This window comes from Emydura macquarii, unplaced genomic scaffold (genome assembly GCF_026122565.2).
Source record: "Emydura macquarii macquarii isolate MOO-44397 ecotype Brisbane River unplaced genomic scaffold, CSIRO-AGI_Emac_v2 contig_431, whole genome shotgun sequence".
In the NCBI taxonomy this organism is placed as follows: Eukaryota; Metazoa; Chordata; order Testudines; family Chelidae; genus Emydura; species Emydura macquarii.
The window spans coordinates 8,833,108-8,849,224 of NW_027130568.1; the positions used below are offsets into that span (position 1 = coordinate 8,833,108).

The 16,117-nt window shown below is 42.3% G+C and overlaps 1 protein-coding gene across 4 annotated transcripts in view; it reads left to right on the top strand.

Annotated features, from left to right (window-relative positions):
• Positions 1–16,117, top strand: part of ZNF236 (zinc finger protein 236) — a 200,647-nt gene that overhangs the window by 18,656 nt on the left and 165,874 nt on the right. For all 4 annotated transcript variants that reach the window (XR_010917905.1, XM_067537519.1, XM_067537520.1 and 1 more), the window contains exons 2-3: positions 6,478–6,620; positions 14,253–14,417. Coding sequence is in view for 3 of the 4 variants with exons in the window: in XM_067537519.1 (XP_067393620.1) it covers positions 6,478–6,620; positions 14,253–14,417 (308 nt within the window). In the remaining variant the exon portion in view is untranslated. The remainder of the gene's footprint in view (positions 1–6,477; positions 6,621–14,252; positions 14,418–16,117) is intronic.

Below are 16,117 nucleotides of genomic sequence, written 5' to 3' on the forward strand. Positions count from 1 at the left end.
GACAACAGCTATTGGAATAGTTCAGAAGGTAATAAAATGAGTTAGACTACTATTTTCTGTTTCCTGTGGCCTGGTCTACACTACAGAGTTAGGTAGATGTAAGGCAGCTTACCTTGACCTAATTATGTCAGTTTCTGCACTGTAGCCTTGTTCCTGCCAATGTAAGTGCCCTATTATACCGAAATAATAACTCCACTTCCATGAAAGACATAGGGTTTATGTTGATGTAGTTAGGATGATGCAGTGTCCATGTAGACACTGTTACTTACATCAGCTGTTGGTTGTCCTTGTCAATTTCACAGCTCCTTGCTGGAGCTGTGAAATTGACAAGAAAGGCTGATAGGCTGTCTTCTGTGAACCCTGTGCTGGGCCCACAGCTTGAGCTGCCACTCCAGCGGGGTGGGGAGGATCCAGCTAGAAACCTGCTGCTGCCTGGGCTCCTGGCTCTGAGCCTGGCTGCCACATGCGCTTGGAGCCTGGGTCCCGATGTGGAGACTGCCCCCAACACCCTTCTTAAGTTGGTGCAAGTGCTCCTGGTGAAGATGTGCTCCACCAACAGAAGGAGGTTATGGTACGGTGTGTTGGCCACTGGTGTTTATCGGTGTAGGCTGCATGCGTGTGTCCCTGTGCAGATGCTGTCCCAGCTTTGATTAGGAAACCAAGATGGTTCTCACGATCGAATTAATCGACACGACCACGGATTAGCTGAGCAACGACGGCACCCAGGCCAGGTTTATTGCGTGCGGCACAATGAGAAGTGACCTACAGAGTATCTCTGGGTCAGTTTCGTATAGGTGGTGTTACAATGGCCACGGCCCAACGGCGGGACTTTCCGTTATCCCCTAGACCGGACTACGTTGTTCCCTCTGACACCCTCTTTTATATGTTGTTTCATACAATTTCATTCTGCCCCCTTTGACGTAGGTAGTTGCCACCCTCTTGACGTAGTCTAATACCACCTTTTTCTGTTAATTGGCTGATTTGGGCAAAACAACTCCATTTATCACCTTTTATTCATTTCTGTTCATCAAAGTGTCATTTTAGGGAGTTAGTGCTCTTTGATATCTTGGTGCCTTCTGCACCTGCTGCATAATTTGCATTTTAGTAATATTTTGGCAATATATATGCTTTGCAGTATCAGCACTTTACTGTGCCCAATTTCAGTTAACTTGGTTTTTTCCATTAATACTCCTGTTCACTCGGTTTTTTCTACTTAGGCCTTAGCCTGTTTTACAGGCCTTATGACTACATTACTTAGGTCTTATACTTACTACATTCCCCCGCTTTTTATCTTTTTATGGGGAGGATGTTTACCCATCATCCTGGAAAAGCATAATGCATGGACTTAAAGGTAACCCAGTGGGCTAAACACTGTTATGTGGTCACCTCTTTTGCTGCTATCCATACACTCATGCCCCATCTGTCCCTTAGTCTGCACATTCCTTCATACGACTGATGGACAGATTTTATTCCCAATTGTTTTTGGTTCCTTATGGTGGGCCTGGGAATGTTAGGTCCGAGACCATTTTTATTTAGTGGAGTTCAGTAGTTCACGCTGTTGTTATAGCACTGATACTTTGTATTATAAAATATACTTCTAGTAAATATATAGTTTAAATATAAAATATATGATATAGGTGATAATATATGATTATGAACCTTATTGCATTTGATATGGTAGGGTTGCTATGCCAGTGTTGATAGCGAGTTCCATACTTCTTTCCACATGATTTTGGAGGATGGCTCTTCTTGTTTGGCGTCGCATGTAGCAACATATGCCCATCAAAACAATCACTGTTAATACCTGTATTACCATCAATAATACACTGAGTGTTCTGACTCTTGGGTGTAGGGTAATGTCTTCTGGGATTGCCCACTAAGGTGTCTGTAATGTGCTCTGTACACTATCTCATCCATCTGTTGTTGAATGAGATTGGCTATTGGTATTAGACACTCCTTACTTCTTGCCACCAAATCATGTATATCTAATTTCAAATGTTCTATTGGAGGGAACATTTCAATTAACAAGCTTTGGATATGTCCAGGAGGAGGAACAATTTCAGTAAGTGTGTTCACACTGCTGGTGGACCAAAAAGCATGAGTTCCAATTTGGATAGTGCTGGTTATTGGCACACAGAATCCTGTCTCCTTTCCAAGTTACGAGTGCCCATGTATAGTGAAATTGGAATACCCCAAAGCACATACCATATCATGTATTTGCAGTACTTCATTAACCAATTCCTTTTGTACCAATTGGGCCCACTTTTTTCCACTTAGACCTTAGCCTGTTTTACAGGCCTTATGACTACATTACTTAGGTCTTATAATTACTACAGAGGTTAGTATGGGGTACCCCAGCTCAGTAGCAGAAATGTTTGCTCTAGTAGCTTCCAATGCTCCCCCTCCCGAGGATAACAGTGGGGTAACCCTAATTGCCACTCACTTCCTTCCTTAGTCAGAGCAGTTGGGACAACATTTGTGTTCCTTTTATATTTACTTGTTACTTAATTAGCATAGTTGTTACTTTTTAATTATTGTAGCTTTTGCATTTAATAGTGTTACCGTTATCTCTCATTTAGAGGAAAAATGAAGTTTGTTCTGTCATTTAGTAGAATTTTAATTTCGATGTGACAGAACTGAGATAGCCAGGCTTTAAATTATGCCCCTCTTGGGGATGGGGGCGCTGTTCCCTTAAAAGATACTCATAACAATTGTTTTTATTGTCTGGGAGAAGAGCATGTTGTTGCTAAGTGTGTGATCTGAAAATCTTTTAAGAAGCACGTGTACAGAAAGAGACAGGCCAAGTTAAAGCTTTTCTTTATGGAAGAGTCCATCAGGGCACTTTAGGATCCTGAACAGAAACAGAGCTCAGGAAATTACTCGGTACCAGCACAATCCTTCACTGCTCTGGTCATCAGGGACATCACTCCAAGTTTAAGAAGAACAAGATGATCTCGGGAGGCTCCCCGCTTTCAGAGCAGTCAGAGATCCATGCCTCCACCCAAAATGAGAAATTTTGAATCTGTTACTCAACATTGCTCTCTATTGCTGGTCCTCAAAGGATTCACTCAAGTCAGTGCTAGAACCCTCAGAGCGGTATACAGGTAAAAGGTGCTCAGAACAGAGGGCTCAGAGAGAAGGGGATTCTAAATTGGCAGCTCCTCAATTTCTCTGTCCAGGCACCAACTGGTCAATTTCACTCTGCCCCGGCACCAGCAGTTTTAATGCTTTCTATGCGAATACTGATTACACTTTTACCCTTTTCTGGATGGTTGGCTTGTATGATAAAACCATAAGGAATGGATGACAATAGTAGCAAAGAAGGTAATTCTGTTGTTTTCATCTGTAGGTTTGAGAATCAATTTTTAAAAAATGAACCTGGCTTGAGTGTTATAATGGATCACAAATTGAATGAATCAACAATAATGCAATTGTGAAAGACTAATATTCTGGGGTATATTAACATGTGTTGTATGTAAGACATGGGATTTAATTGTTGCACTTTATTCGGTACTATTGAAACCTCAGCTAGAGTACTGTGTCCAGTTCTGGGTGCCACACTTTAGGGAAGACATAGACAAATTGGAGAGAATCCAGAGGAAAGCTACAAAAATGATAAAAGTTTCAAAAACTTGGTCTATGAGGAGAGGTTTAAAAAAAAAACCTGGGCATGTTTAGCCTTGGGAAAAGATTGAGAGAGAAGACCTGATAACAGCTTTCAAATACATTGAAAGCTGTTGTAAAGAGGACAGTATTGAGAAAAATCTTTCTAACTATAAGGATGGCTGAGCACTGAAATAGGTTTCCATGGGATGTTATGTAATCCTGGTCTTTGGAGGTTTTTAAAAACAGGTTAGACAAACACTTGTCAAGGAAGATCTAGGTTTATTGGTTCTGTCTCAGTGCAGAAGGCTGGACTAGATGATGTCTCAAACTCCTTTCCAGGCCTAAATTTCTATGATTCTATTAAATAACTACAGCTTTGTCAAAATGTAAAGGAAGAATAAACTCACTAGTATGCATTTATGTCCTTGTAGTCACTTGGAACCTCTACCTCGTCCAAACTGTTTCTTAGTGGAGATGGACTAGCAAGAGAATATTACACTTGTAATCTTCACTATCTGCCAGTCCTCTTCTGAGTGAAATTTTTAGTGTTGGTTACTATCTGCAAAGCCGTAAACTGCTTAGACATGTCTTATTTGGGACTGCCTTTCCTTTTCTTGCTTACCACACCAGCTATATTCATCCAGAAGGGTTATTAAGCTAACTGTTACAAGTGTGAAGCTCATGGGAGCAGGACTTCACTTTTGAAATTTGTTCTTGACAAAATGTGTCTAAGCTTGGCCCTGGTCCTATTTTAGAAGGCGCTGCAAGGCGTATCTGTCTTCAAGTCTTGCACTGATTTACCAAGTGACCTAGGCTGCAGGTGTATGATGTGTCTGCTTTAAAAAGAAAAATTACAAAGTGTTAATAGATCCTAATTCAAAACAAGTAGTGTGTTCAGATACCACAGAAATGGGTCTTCTCTAAACAAGTAAAATATTCATGCCAATTTAGCAGCAGTAAATACAGACCATTTACACTTAACAATTGTCTTTGGGCAGAATTAGTCCCAAATGGGATTGCATAATTTTTCCCTAGATGAAAACTGAAGTGTTCATAGTAGCTGTAATTTCTTTAAATCTAATATATATTCCTATAGATTAATTTTGGATTTTTTAAAATTTGAATATATTCTTAGACATTCATAGGAACCTTGCTGACTGGATTGTATTGCCTTATTCAGTTATAATGAACTACTTAAAGAATGCAAATTAGACATTTTCATTTTTATTCCCCAGTTAATGTGAAAATCTTGTTTATTTTTACAACATCTTGCCAGAAAAGTGACACAGTATTTAATTTTGTTTGATACACCTTGACTTTGTTTTTTTGTTTTTAAGCATTGTGAATGTCTTGCACAATATATCTTTTTATTTAGATTTATTGGTAAGGATTCCCTTCTATGTTACCGGAGAATTTCCATGCCTGATGTTACTTTATACTGCACAATTCTTTCAACACCAGGCCTGTGCTGTGATGCCATATTTTGTTACGCTAAAAACTCCAAGACCCAAAAGGCCTTACACTGGCTTGGGGAACGCTATATTAACACCTTATTTCTATAAGCCAGTAATTACTGTGGTCTGCCCTAGAGAATTTACAAAGATTTACCAGGGGTTCTTGTTTACAATCACTGAGAAGCCCCTTAGGCTGCCTGCCTGCCTTGGTTTACCCTTGAGAAGACACAGCCTTCCGCTGAAAGGATTGACACTCAAACAGCAAAATTCTTTGAAAACAAATGTCTCTTTATTAACTATTAATTATAATACAATTAGGTTTTAAATTGAAAGTCAATACAGTAAAACATATAGAAATAAGTGCTTAGTATGGTACAGAACACTATAAACTATACGGTATAAGAATTCCAAAATTGCAATACAGCTTTCATCATACAATATGGTATTCCTTTAGCATAAGCTACAATGTCATAAATACTTAATTGAAGCACAGTATAACATACGTGCAAAGTAACAGCATATAACATAAGGAAATCCTGCATACATAGCACACTGCAATATTCAGAGCTTATTACAATGTGGCAGGTGTAATACATATGCATACGGTAACTTTACAATAATATTCTTAACAATACTACTACTACTTTAAACTATCTAACATTCTATGAGTGTCGATCAGGCAGTCATAGAGTGCTGAGGCAATCACTCAAGCTGCAGGCATCCAGCTTTATTTACAATCATTCCCATACATTCCTTACTGTTAAGGAAAGGTCCTACTTACTCCTATATCTTTCCCTCTGCTTCCTCTGTGATCCTTCTGTTGTGTCTAGTTTATTGCCAGAAGCTGCTGTGGCTGCAGCTGTTCAGGTCTCTTGCTGTTCTGCTATTGCCCAGGTGTTCTTCAGCAGTCGTGGTCACCCACACGCGAAGTCTGTCAGCTCTCTGCCTTGTATACAGTTTTTCTGACCTTTAGAGATCTTTGTTGATTGGTTGCTTTCTCAATGTCAATCAAATCCTCCTTCCCACCAAAGGATCAGATCATCTTTACTTACTGTACTTTGTACATTTGACAGCTTTTTGCAACTCTTTTGCTCTTTCACCTATTTCTGAAGGTCTTTTATACAGCAGCAAGAAGGGGAAGAGAAGCAATTTTAAAAATAAAGGGAAAAGTATGGCCATAAAGCTACAAATTGGTAGGAAGATAGAAAGTTTGGAATGGTGATTAATTTCTGGATCATCTGAAGCAGGGACATATTTCTTCCTGTTCCTGAGATTTTGCAAATCTAGTTCAGTCAGAATCTTCTGAAAGTTCCCACAGTCTCTGCCACTTCAGAGCACACCTGTTTTTTCAAAACAAATCTAATTTAAAAATTGAAAATATAACTTTGTACAAAAATGTTTAATGCTTATTTTGCAGATGGTATTCTGACACTGAATACAGAGAAAAGTAATTGTTCCTACCAAGTTCCAAACTTCCATAAGTGTGAGATCTGTTTGCTGTCTTTTCCAAAAGTGACACAGTTCCAGCGTCACATGAGGGATCATGAGCGAAATGACAAGGTATGTATTTCAATAAATCTAGATCTAAATCTAAAAAATATTAATATATCAAAAATTAAATCCAGCCTTTTAATAGGTGAGGTTGAAGACACATTTAACAGTATTCAGTAATGACGCTGATAGCCAAACTTTGTAGTTTGTGTGCAGTCTGTAAGATATGAAATAAACCTTGCATTGGATAGCATTTCAGCTATGATCTTATCCCCAATTTAAGCAATTTTTGCTTAGGTATCCAGAGATAATCCAAAAACAACAAAAGTTCTGTGGCACTTTAAAGATTAACAAATTTAATTTTAGCAGACATAAGATAGCTAAAATTAAATTTGTTTAGTCTTTAAAGTGTCACAGAACTTTCGTTGTTTTTGCTGTATATAGACTAACACGGCTACCCCTCTAGAGATAATCCACTGTCTCTGCAAAATATTTAGGTGGGCTAAGGAAACTGGTAGAAAGAGATCTTTTTATTCAAGATTTTAGATAGCAAATTGAATATACCTTGCCAACAATAAGGAAATCTGTTTCTTATTTAATTGGCAAATCTTGTACCCAACTGATTGATTTCCCTTGTTTAAAATAATTCTAATAAATCTCCTTTTCCTTTTCCTTTTCATAATCTATTTTATTAACGGAAACAGCAGAATCCTGCATGAAATGATAGCACAATAAAGTTATCACTTCAACTGCTTCTAAACCAGGTGGAGGAGAAGAGGAAAGATACCCTTGTGGTTAAGACATTTTATTAAAATTTAGGAAATCTAGGCTCTAACACAAATTTCCTGTGCAACTTTAGGCAGTTTTATTTAATCGCCTTTCCTGGGTTATTCTTCGAGTGCTTGCTCATGTTCATTCTAACGTAGGTGTGTGTTCGCCCTGAGCACCACCGGTGGAAAGTTTTTCCCTGGTATCCACTGGGCTGGCTCTGGTGCCCCCAAGACTCATGCCCTCATATTGCCAGTACATAGGGCCCCACCGACCTGTCATCCTCTCAGTTCCGTCTTACTGCCTTTGAGGGCCATTGGAACTTCTGCTCATCTTTGCGTTCACTCCTCTCAAGTAGACTTTGATTCTTCTCTACCTGTATATAGTTAATTATAGTGTCTAGAATTTAGAGTTTAATTTAGTAGTTAGAGAACTCCACTTACCGGGGTTACCCCTTCCCTGACACCGGGGCATTCCTTGGTCCTGGGGTTTAACCTGTATGCGCGTGCCATAAGCCCATGCGTATTCATGACCCCATTCTAGCTACTTTAAGTGTTTGGGGGAGTCCCACTTGTGGGAGCGCTGCAGGATCTATAAGGGGTTCAAGCCCCGTACCAAGAAGGACAGGGATCAAAGGATCAAATTCCTTCTTATGGAAGCAGCAATCTGTTCCCCATTTAGAGCCTAACCATGCTGACCCAGCAATGAGCACTTCAACCTGGGTGAGAAATGCTCTTTCTTCTCTGAAAGACATGCAGCGCAGCTCGGTCTCTCTGGCACCGAGGAAAGACTCCTTTGCTGCATCCCAGGACTCTCGGCATCATTAGGTGTCTCCGGTCTATGCCTCAATGGGACTCTCGGCACTGCTTCCAATCATTGGTACCGAGGAAAAAGCAGAAGACAACGGCTTGGTGGAGTTCCCCAACCCCAAGGATCACCGGTCACAGGGAAGCTGGCAGAGTGCAAGTGTGACCTTTGTGGGCCACTCAGATTCAACAGCTGCCAGCATGGTCCTTTGACTCCAGCCCCGGGAAGAGGTCTGTTGAGTCTGGCGCTGTTGGACTCTTCACCGACGGAGCATCATCGGAGTACTGCCCTGACACTACCATCTTCACCAGAGGCATTTGAGGCAGCAAGGGAGCTACTATCACTCCCGGTACTGCCATCCCCCACCAAGTGTGAACTGGCAGTGGAGGCAAGAGCTTTCATGGCACTGAGGCCCTAGGTGCTGTCAAAAGGAAAACCGGCTATGATGTCTCAACACCGGTTGCCTCCCTCCTGCCACTGCTCTCAGGCATCAGTTGGTACTGCTCCATCGTGGTTGTCGAGAAGCGACTTCTCTCAGTTGGACTCAAAGGTAGAGTCTTACACCTCCTGCAGGAGCCGCCATTGATTTGGCTGCCATTACCCGATGGCTGACATGAGCCAAGGGTGCCAGCCAACTGCCTAACCAACACAGTGGCAAATGCTTGTGCAGTGGCCCATCTAAAATCCCTGGGCATTCCAACCAGTCCAGGGGTCACAGTCTAGGAGATCATACTCTATTGTTTTGGAGTGTAGAACTCCCTTCCACACCCTCGGTACAAGAACCACAAGCCAGTACCGAGCTTGGCACCGAACTCCAGTATCTGTGGGGTCCTTCCGGTGTTGAAGGAGAACAGGAGATACCTGTTCAGATATCTTCCTCCCCCGATGAGGCAGTAGTGGGAACAACTATTGCACCCTCTCAGGATGTTTACAGGGCACACAGGAGCTTCTCAGAAGAGTAGTTCAAAACCCGAGGATCCAGGCAGAGGAAATTTCTGAATCCTCCCATGCCCTAGTGGACATCTTGACCTCATTGGGTCCGTTGTGAGTAGCTTTGCCCCGAACGGCACTATTGTAGACTCCATCAAGGTCCTGTGGCAGACTCCAGCCTTGCTGCAACCGACAGCAAAGAGGGTGAAGAAAAAGTACTTAGTCCCATGAAAGGGATTTGAGTTTTTATACACCCATCCTCCTCTGGGGTTGCTGGTGGTGTCAGTGGTGAATGAGTGGGAGAGACAAGGACAGGAAAGACCTACCCCCAAGGCCAAAGTCACCAAAACTTGCATCTTTTTGGCTGGAAGGTCTGCTCTATGGGGGGGAGAGGGGCTCTAACTCCAGATCACCAACCAACAGGTACTCCTGAGCCACTGTGATTTAATGCTATGGGGCACAGTGACGAAATTCAGAGAGTTGTTGCCACAGGAGTCCAGGGCAGAATTCTAGTCGAGGAAGGGAGAGTGGTGGCAAAAATGTCCCTACAAGCAGTGTTGGATGTAGTGGACTCCTCTGCAAGAACCATGGCATTGGCTGCAATCATGAGAAGAAGCTCATGGCTTCAGCCCTTACCTCTTCCCTACCAGGTGCAGCAGACGCTTCAGCTTCGAGTCCATCTGCTTTTTGGAGCAGATGGACTTGAAACTGCACAGTTTCTAATCCTCTAGGGCCACCTTAAAATCTCTAGGATCGTATGCTCTGGTGAGGAAGCATTTTAAGCCCCAGCCAGTGCCCCGTTTCTGCCTGCCTCAGTCAAGGCAGGAGTACAGTAGAAGGCAGGGTAGGAGCTTGAGAAGAGTCCTCCTCCCTAGTCCTTGTCAGCCCATGGACTTGGCCTGCCAGACAGTTGTCGGGGTCTAAGCAAGCCTTTTGAGGATGTGCTCGAGGATGGCATACCAGGAAATTGTTTGGATCCACCTTCCCTAATTTTTGTGGACCGGTTATCTCACTTCTATCGGTTATGAGCCCACATCACCTCAGAACGCTGGGTGCTATGCCCGATAGGACTGGGATACACTGCAATTCTTCCCCTCCTTCCTACTTCTTTTCCCCGTCCCTCTTCAGGGGTCCTTCTCATGAGCAACTTCTAAGACAGGAGGTGCGAAAACTCCTGGAAGTGGGAACAGTAGAGGAGCTAAGGGGTAGGGGTTCTGCTCCTGTTATTTCCTAATCCTGAGGGCCATGGGTGGTCTGAGACTCATCCTGGACCTTCCTCACCTCAACAGATTCATGAAGAAGCTAAAGCTGACATTCTGCATGGTCTTCTTGGCCTCCATTATCCCTTCTCTGGATCCAAGGGACTGGGTTGCTGCCCTCTACTTAAAGGTCGATTATTTTCATATCTCCATGTTCCAGGGCCACAGAAGATTCCTCCAATTCATTGTGAATTAGGTACACTATCAGTTCATGGTACTCTCATTCAGCCTGTCAGCAGCACCTTGGGTATTCACGAAGTTCATGGCAGTTGTTGTGGCTTTCCTAAGGAAGCAAAGGGTTCAGGTCTACCCCTACCTCGATGACTGGTTGACCAGAGGTCGGACCAGGGCCCAGGTGGAGGCAAACGTAAGGTTAATACTGTCAACTTTCCAGAAGTTAGGTCTCTTGATAAACATACAGAAATCGAAACTCTCCCATATTCAAAGGCTAGAATTCATAGGGGGCAGTCCTCGACTCAGTCCAGGCAAGAGCCTTCTTTCTGGAAGCCTGGTTCTGGGTCCTGGCTCGATCATAGAAAGCCTCAGAAACCAATCCGTTATCATAATAAGAAACTGCCTGAAACTTCAGGGACATACTGCCCCTCATGCACTTACGTGGTGAAACATGTGAGATTGCAACTCAGACATCTTCAAGCCTGGCTAGTGTCAGTGTACCCAGCAGGCTGGGATTGCTTGGAGGTGGTTGTCACACTTCCTCCTTTGGTGATCACCACTCTTGTTTTGTGGTTGGATTCAGAGACAGTATGGGCAAGTGTCCCATTCTTGAAACGGCAGCCATCGATGTTTCTAGTCACCGACGCTTCTGTGCTGGGTTGGGAGGAGGTTTGTTTGGGGGTCCTCAGAACCCAGGGCCTCTGTTCTCAGGTGGAATTCCCACTACACATTAATGTGAGGGAACTGAGTGGCACATCTTGCCTGCCAAACGTTCCAGTCTCATCTGGAAGGCAAATGCATATCAGTGCTCATAGACAACACAGCAGCAATGTTCTATATAAACAAACAGGTTGGAGCATGCTCCTGTCCCCTTTGCCAGGAAGCTCTCTTCCTGAGTGAATTCTGCATATCCCACTCAATCCACATCAAAGCCTCCTATCACCCAGGGGCACAGAATGAGCTAGTGGATCACCTCAGCAGATCTTTCTCCAATCACGAATGATCTATCTGCCCAGATCTCGTGATGGACATTTCTGGAAGTGGGGACTTCCCCAGATAAGGATGCAAAACCTTGCTCTGAAGTGTCCCTAACCTCTATTTGCCAGAAGCTGGGAATGGGCAACAGAGGGCTGGATCACTTGATGATTACCTGTTCTGTTCATTCCCTTTGAATCATCTGGCATTGGCCACTGTTGGAAGACAGAATAGGTGGACCATTGGTCTGACCCAGTATGGCCATTCTTATGTTCTTATAATAGATCTGTTTACGATGAGACACAACAAAAAGCGTCTACAGTTCTGTTCCTTCCTGAATCATAGCCTGGGCTCACTCACAGATGCGTTTCTCCTCCCTTGGAAAGACCATCTCTTCTGTGCATTCCCCCCCATTCCTTTTGTATACAAGGTCCTGCTGAAGGTTAGAGAGGATGGAGTGAATAGCCCCAGCCTGGCCTCATCCGCATTGGTTCACCACCCTTCTGGGTCTCTTGGTGGAAATATCCATCAGCCTGCCTCTTTTTCCAGATCTCATCTCCCAGGACCTACATCACCCAGACCTCGAGTCCCTTCATCTCATAGCCTGGAAGCTCCGTGACTGAATCCCTTGGAGCTAGCATGCCCCGGTTTGGGTCAGGAAGTTTTCAGGGAGCAGAAAGCCATCCATTAGAGCTATGTTCCTGGCAAAAGGGGAAAAGGTTCTCAGTCTGCTCAGTGCAGAGAGGTATCTCGCCCACACAATCATCAATAGCATGTATTCTGGATTACTTGCTAGACCTGAAGCAGCAAGGGTTATTGGTGTCATCGATTAGAGGCCACTTGGCCACGATTTTGGCTTTTCATCGCTGGGTTAGTAGCTGGTCCATCTTTGCAAACTCAATCTGTAGTTGCTTTCTCAAGGAACTGGACCGACTGTACCCACAGGTGAGACAACCTATCCTGTTCTGGGACCTCAGCCTGGTGTTGTCACGGGTCCTCTATTCGAGCACTTGGCAATGAGTTCTTTACTCTGTTTGTTTGTCCTGGAAGGTGGCCTTCCTTGTGGCCATCACCTCGGCCAGAAGGGTCTCGGAGATTAGGACCTTACTTCAGAATCTCCATACATGGCCTTCTTCAAGGACAAAGGTCCAGCTGTGCCCTCACCCAGCTTTTCCTCCCAAATTTCTGTCACAATTCCATAATAACCAGGACCTATTTCTTCGGGTCTTCTATCTGAAGCGGAACGCCAATAAATAGAAACAGAGACTTCATTCACTAGATGTCAGATGGGCGCTTGCCTTCTACATAGAAAGGACTAAATTGTTTAGAAAAACTACTCAACTCTTCATGACAGCGGCAGATAGGATGAAAGGTCTTCCAGTCTCAGCCCACAGAATTTTGTTGTGAATCACTTCTTGTATCTGCATGCTATGACCTCACAAAGGTCCCTGTTCCGGCCATGATGGCACACTCTAAAAGGGCACACGCATCTTCAGCTGCATTTGTGGCCAAGGTTCCCATCCAGGACATCTGCACAGCGGCAACGTAGTCTTTGTTCCCCATCTTTTCAGCTCATGATGCCATCACTCAGCAGGCTAGGAGTGGTGCTACAATCTGCTTGTCAATTAACTCCGAAATCTCCTCCTGTATCTGCTTGGGAGTCACTTAAATTGGAATGAACATGAGCAAGCACTCAAAGATGAAAAAATGGTTACTAACCTTCTGTAACTGTTCTTTGAGATGTGTTGCTCATGTCCTCATGTCCATTCCAAAATCATCCACCCGCCCTTCTGTTGGAGTTAGTCATCAAGAAGGAACTGAGGAGTGAGTTGGTGGGGCCCTATATACTGTCACTATGAGGGTGTGACTCCTGGGGGCACCAGAGCCGGCCCAACAGATACCATTTAGGGAAAAACTTTCTGGCAGCAGTGCTTGGGGCAAGCACCCTCTACTATGGAATAGACATGAGCAACACGTCTTGAAAGACAACAGTAACAGAAGTTAGTAACTTTTCAAAAAAAAATTTTAAAACTGGGATAATTCTTTCCTATCTCATGTGTTGGGAGGATAGACTTGTTAATATTTGTGAAGTGGTGAGGAAGATAATATAGATTAACTGTTTTGGTTTTTCTTTTTTGAGATATGAATTAGACAAGGTTTTTCAATTCTCAGGAAATCAACCCACTTTTGAGAGTAAATAGCTGAGAGAGCATTTGTATCATAAAAAAAAGTTGATAGTGTCTTAACTTCAAATTATACACTTAAAATAATCTGGTTTATTTGAAAATTATCTATTGTTAATTTGAATGAGGAACAACAGGGAACGATGTTTTTGACAAAATGCAAGGAAAATAAATTTTAAGAATGAAAATGATTGAGTGCAGAATTGTAGATTAGCACAGTTAATTTTGGAATAAGCAAAATGGTAATTCTTTGAAAGGCTCTCTGGTTTTCTGGTTGGATTGTTGGTTGAGCTCAGAGGAGGAGTCCAGGATTATGTACATTTTAGAAAGAGATTTAATTTTTCTTCTTACTCTTCTGTCTTGCAAATCACCCCTCAAATCAAACTGAATTAATATGAAAAATGAGGATCAGAATTTCTTTTGAGGATTTTAGGTCATGAGACCATGGGGAGATAAAATAATTGGGAGGATTCTCTTGTCATTTTTGTAGATAGGTTCTTGAATTGTCTGTTTTTGTATTATTATGTAGATATTTTTAGTGTATATTATAGTCCATACCTGTGAGAAGATTAGACCTAATATATTTATCTTGTTTCCACAAATAGCCTCACCGGTGCGACCAGTGTCCAATGTCATTTAATGTTGAGTTCAACCTGACACTCCATAAATGTACTCACAATGGGGAAGATCCTACATGTCCTGTGTGCAACAAGAAATTCTCCAGAGTGGCTAGTCTCAAAGCTCATATTATGCTACATGAGAAAGAAGAGGTAATAGTTAATCTCATTTTTAATTTTTGAAAGAGAGAATGTGGTAGGAATGTTACACTCAAGGAATTAAGCATGCCCTTCTGCAGGGAAGGGTGAGTAAATTAGGCAGAGCTATAAAGTTCATAATGCAGAACATAAATAGTTTAATAATTAGTGTATATTAAGTTTGTCCGTTTTAAGCCAATTGACCCATTCCTGACACAAGTGAGTCCCTGCATATTTGGAAAATAGGTTACTAAGAGTCAAGGGCAGTAACAAATAAATAATGTGACTGTACAAAGGTAAATATTTATCTGAAAGTAGGATCAAACTCATAATTCTTATTTGATGCTTTTCAAACATTTTTACTTCAGTGTTTTTGAAGAGACTGTCATAACATTTCAAGACATATCTATTTAATCTTCTATACTATTTTTATCATCTAGTTTCAAAAACTGACATTGAAGAAATCGAATTTTTTTTTTTTTTTAAAATGTCAAAAATACCTTATCTCACCTGTGGAACTCAGTCCCTTGGCAGTGCAGAATTTGGAACCTTCTAGAATAGCAGTGCCCATTGGATCTGCATGCATCTCCTCTAGTGGACACCTTTTTCCCTAGAGAGAGCATTGTAGAGTGCTGAGGCTCATTGCATAAAATCTTCCAGAGGTAGATGGGTCCTATCACTTATGTACTTGAACTAAAATCTAGGAATTAGAAAAAGATGTGCTATCCACAAATAATGTAAGATCAGCTCTGTACAGTTTTGTTTAGTTCTGCTTTGCTTCTTTGGTTCTAGTCTACTCCAATCTCCATTTGTAGTCTTGGCATCAATTAAGCTAGTTGTGGACTTTCTGAAATGTCAGGATTTAAGTGATATAATCTGTGATACTAAAATATCAGTAATAAATCAACATTTTAATTATCTCACAGGGCGTGGCCAGGACTCACCAGGGGGGCACTGTATGTGTGTGATTTCACCCTGTTAACTTGGGGACGGGGAGGAATTGGCCAAGTAGCCTAAGAATGCTGGAGAAATTTTCTGTGTTCACCTAGTGGAGTTCTCTTCTGCCTTAAGATATTGGCTAAGTGAAAGGGCTAGATGCAGAAGCTCTTGTGGTGTCAAAGAAAGGCATCTGTTCAGAAGCCTATTTTAAAATCCCAGGGAATTGGTTGGTTGGATGAAGAGGTTTGAGGCACAGGTGAAGGAAATGGAAGAAGGAGCTGCGTTACAGATTCAAGTATTTCTCTTGAACCTGCTATGAGCCTAACAAGCATAAATTGTATGAAACCAGTGAGGCTTTGAAGCCAAGGGAAGTATTATAGGTGATACCTCACATAATTTACTTCTGTTCTTCCAGAGTTATTTCCAGCAGGGTCTGCTCCAGTGCTGGTTTTCTGTGTGGAATCTGTAGTGTTGATTCATGTCTTGCAACTTATAAGGAGGACATATTTTCAGTAGAGCAAAGCTCCATCATCTTTCATGCCTCTAGGTTCTCCTAGATCTAGATTATCCCTAGAGTTAATTAAAACTCATCATGCAGGTAGGGCTTTTAAACATTTACTAGATGCCTATCAGCCAGTGTAGGAGGGTATTGTGAGCCCCCGGTCACGAATGAATTTGTCCTGTGTATTATGATGTCTTTTATATAATGGGAACTAATGCATAGGTATAACGGGTGATTTGCCCAATATTTATCCAGGAAGTCTGGCAGAGCTTGG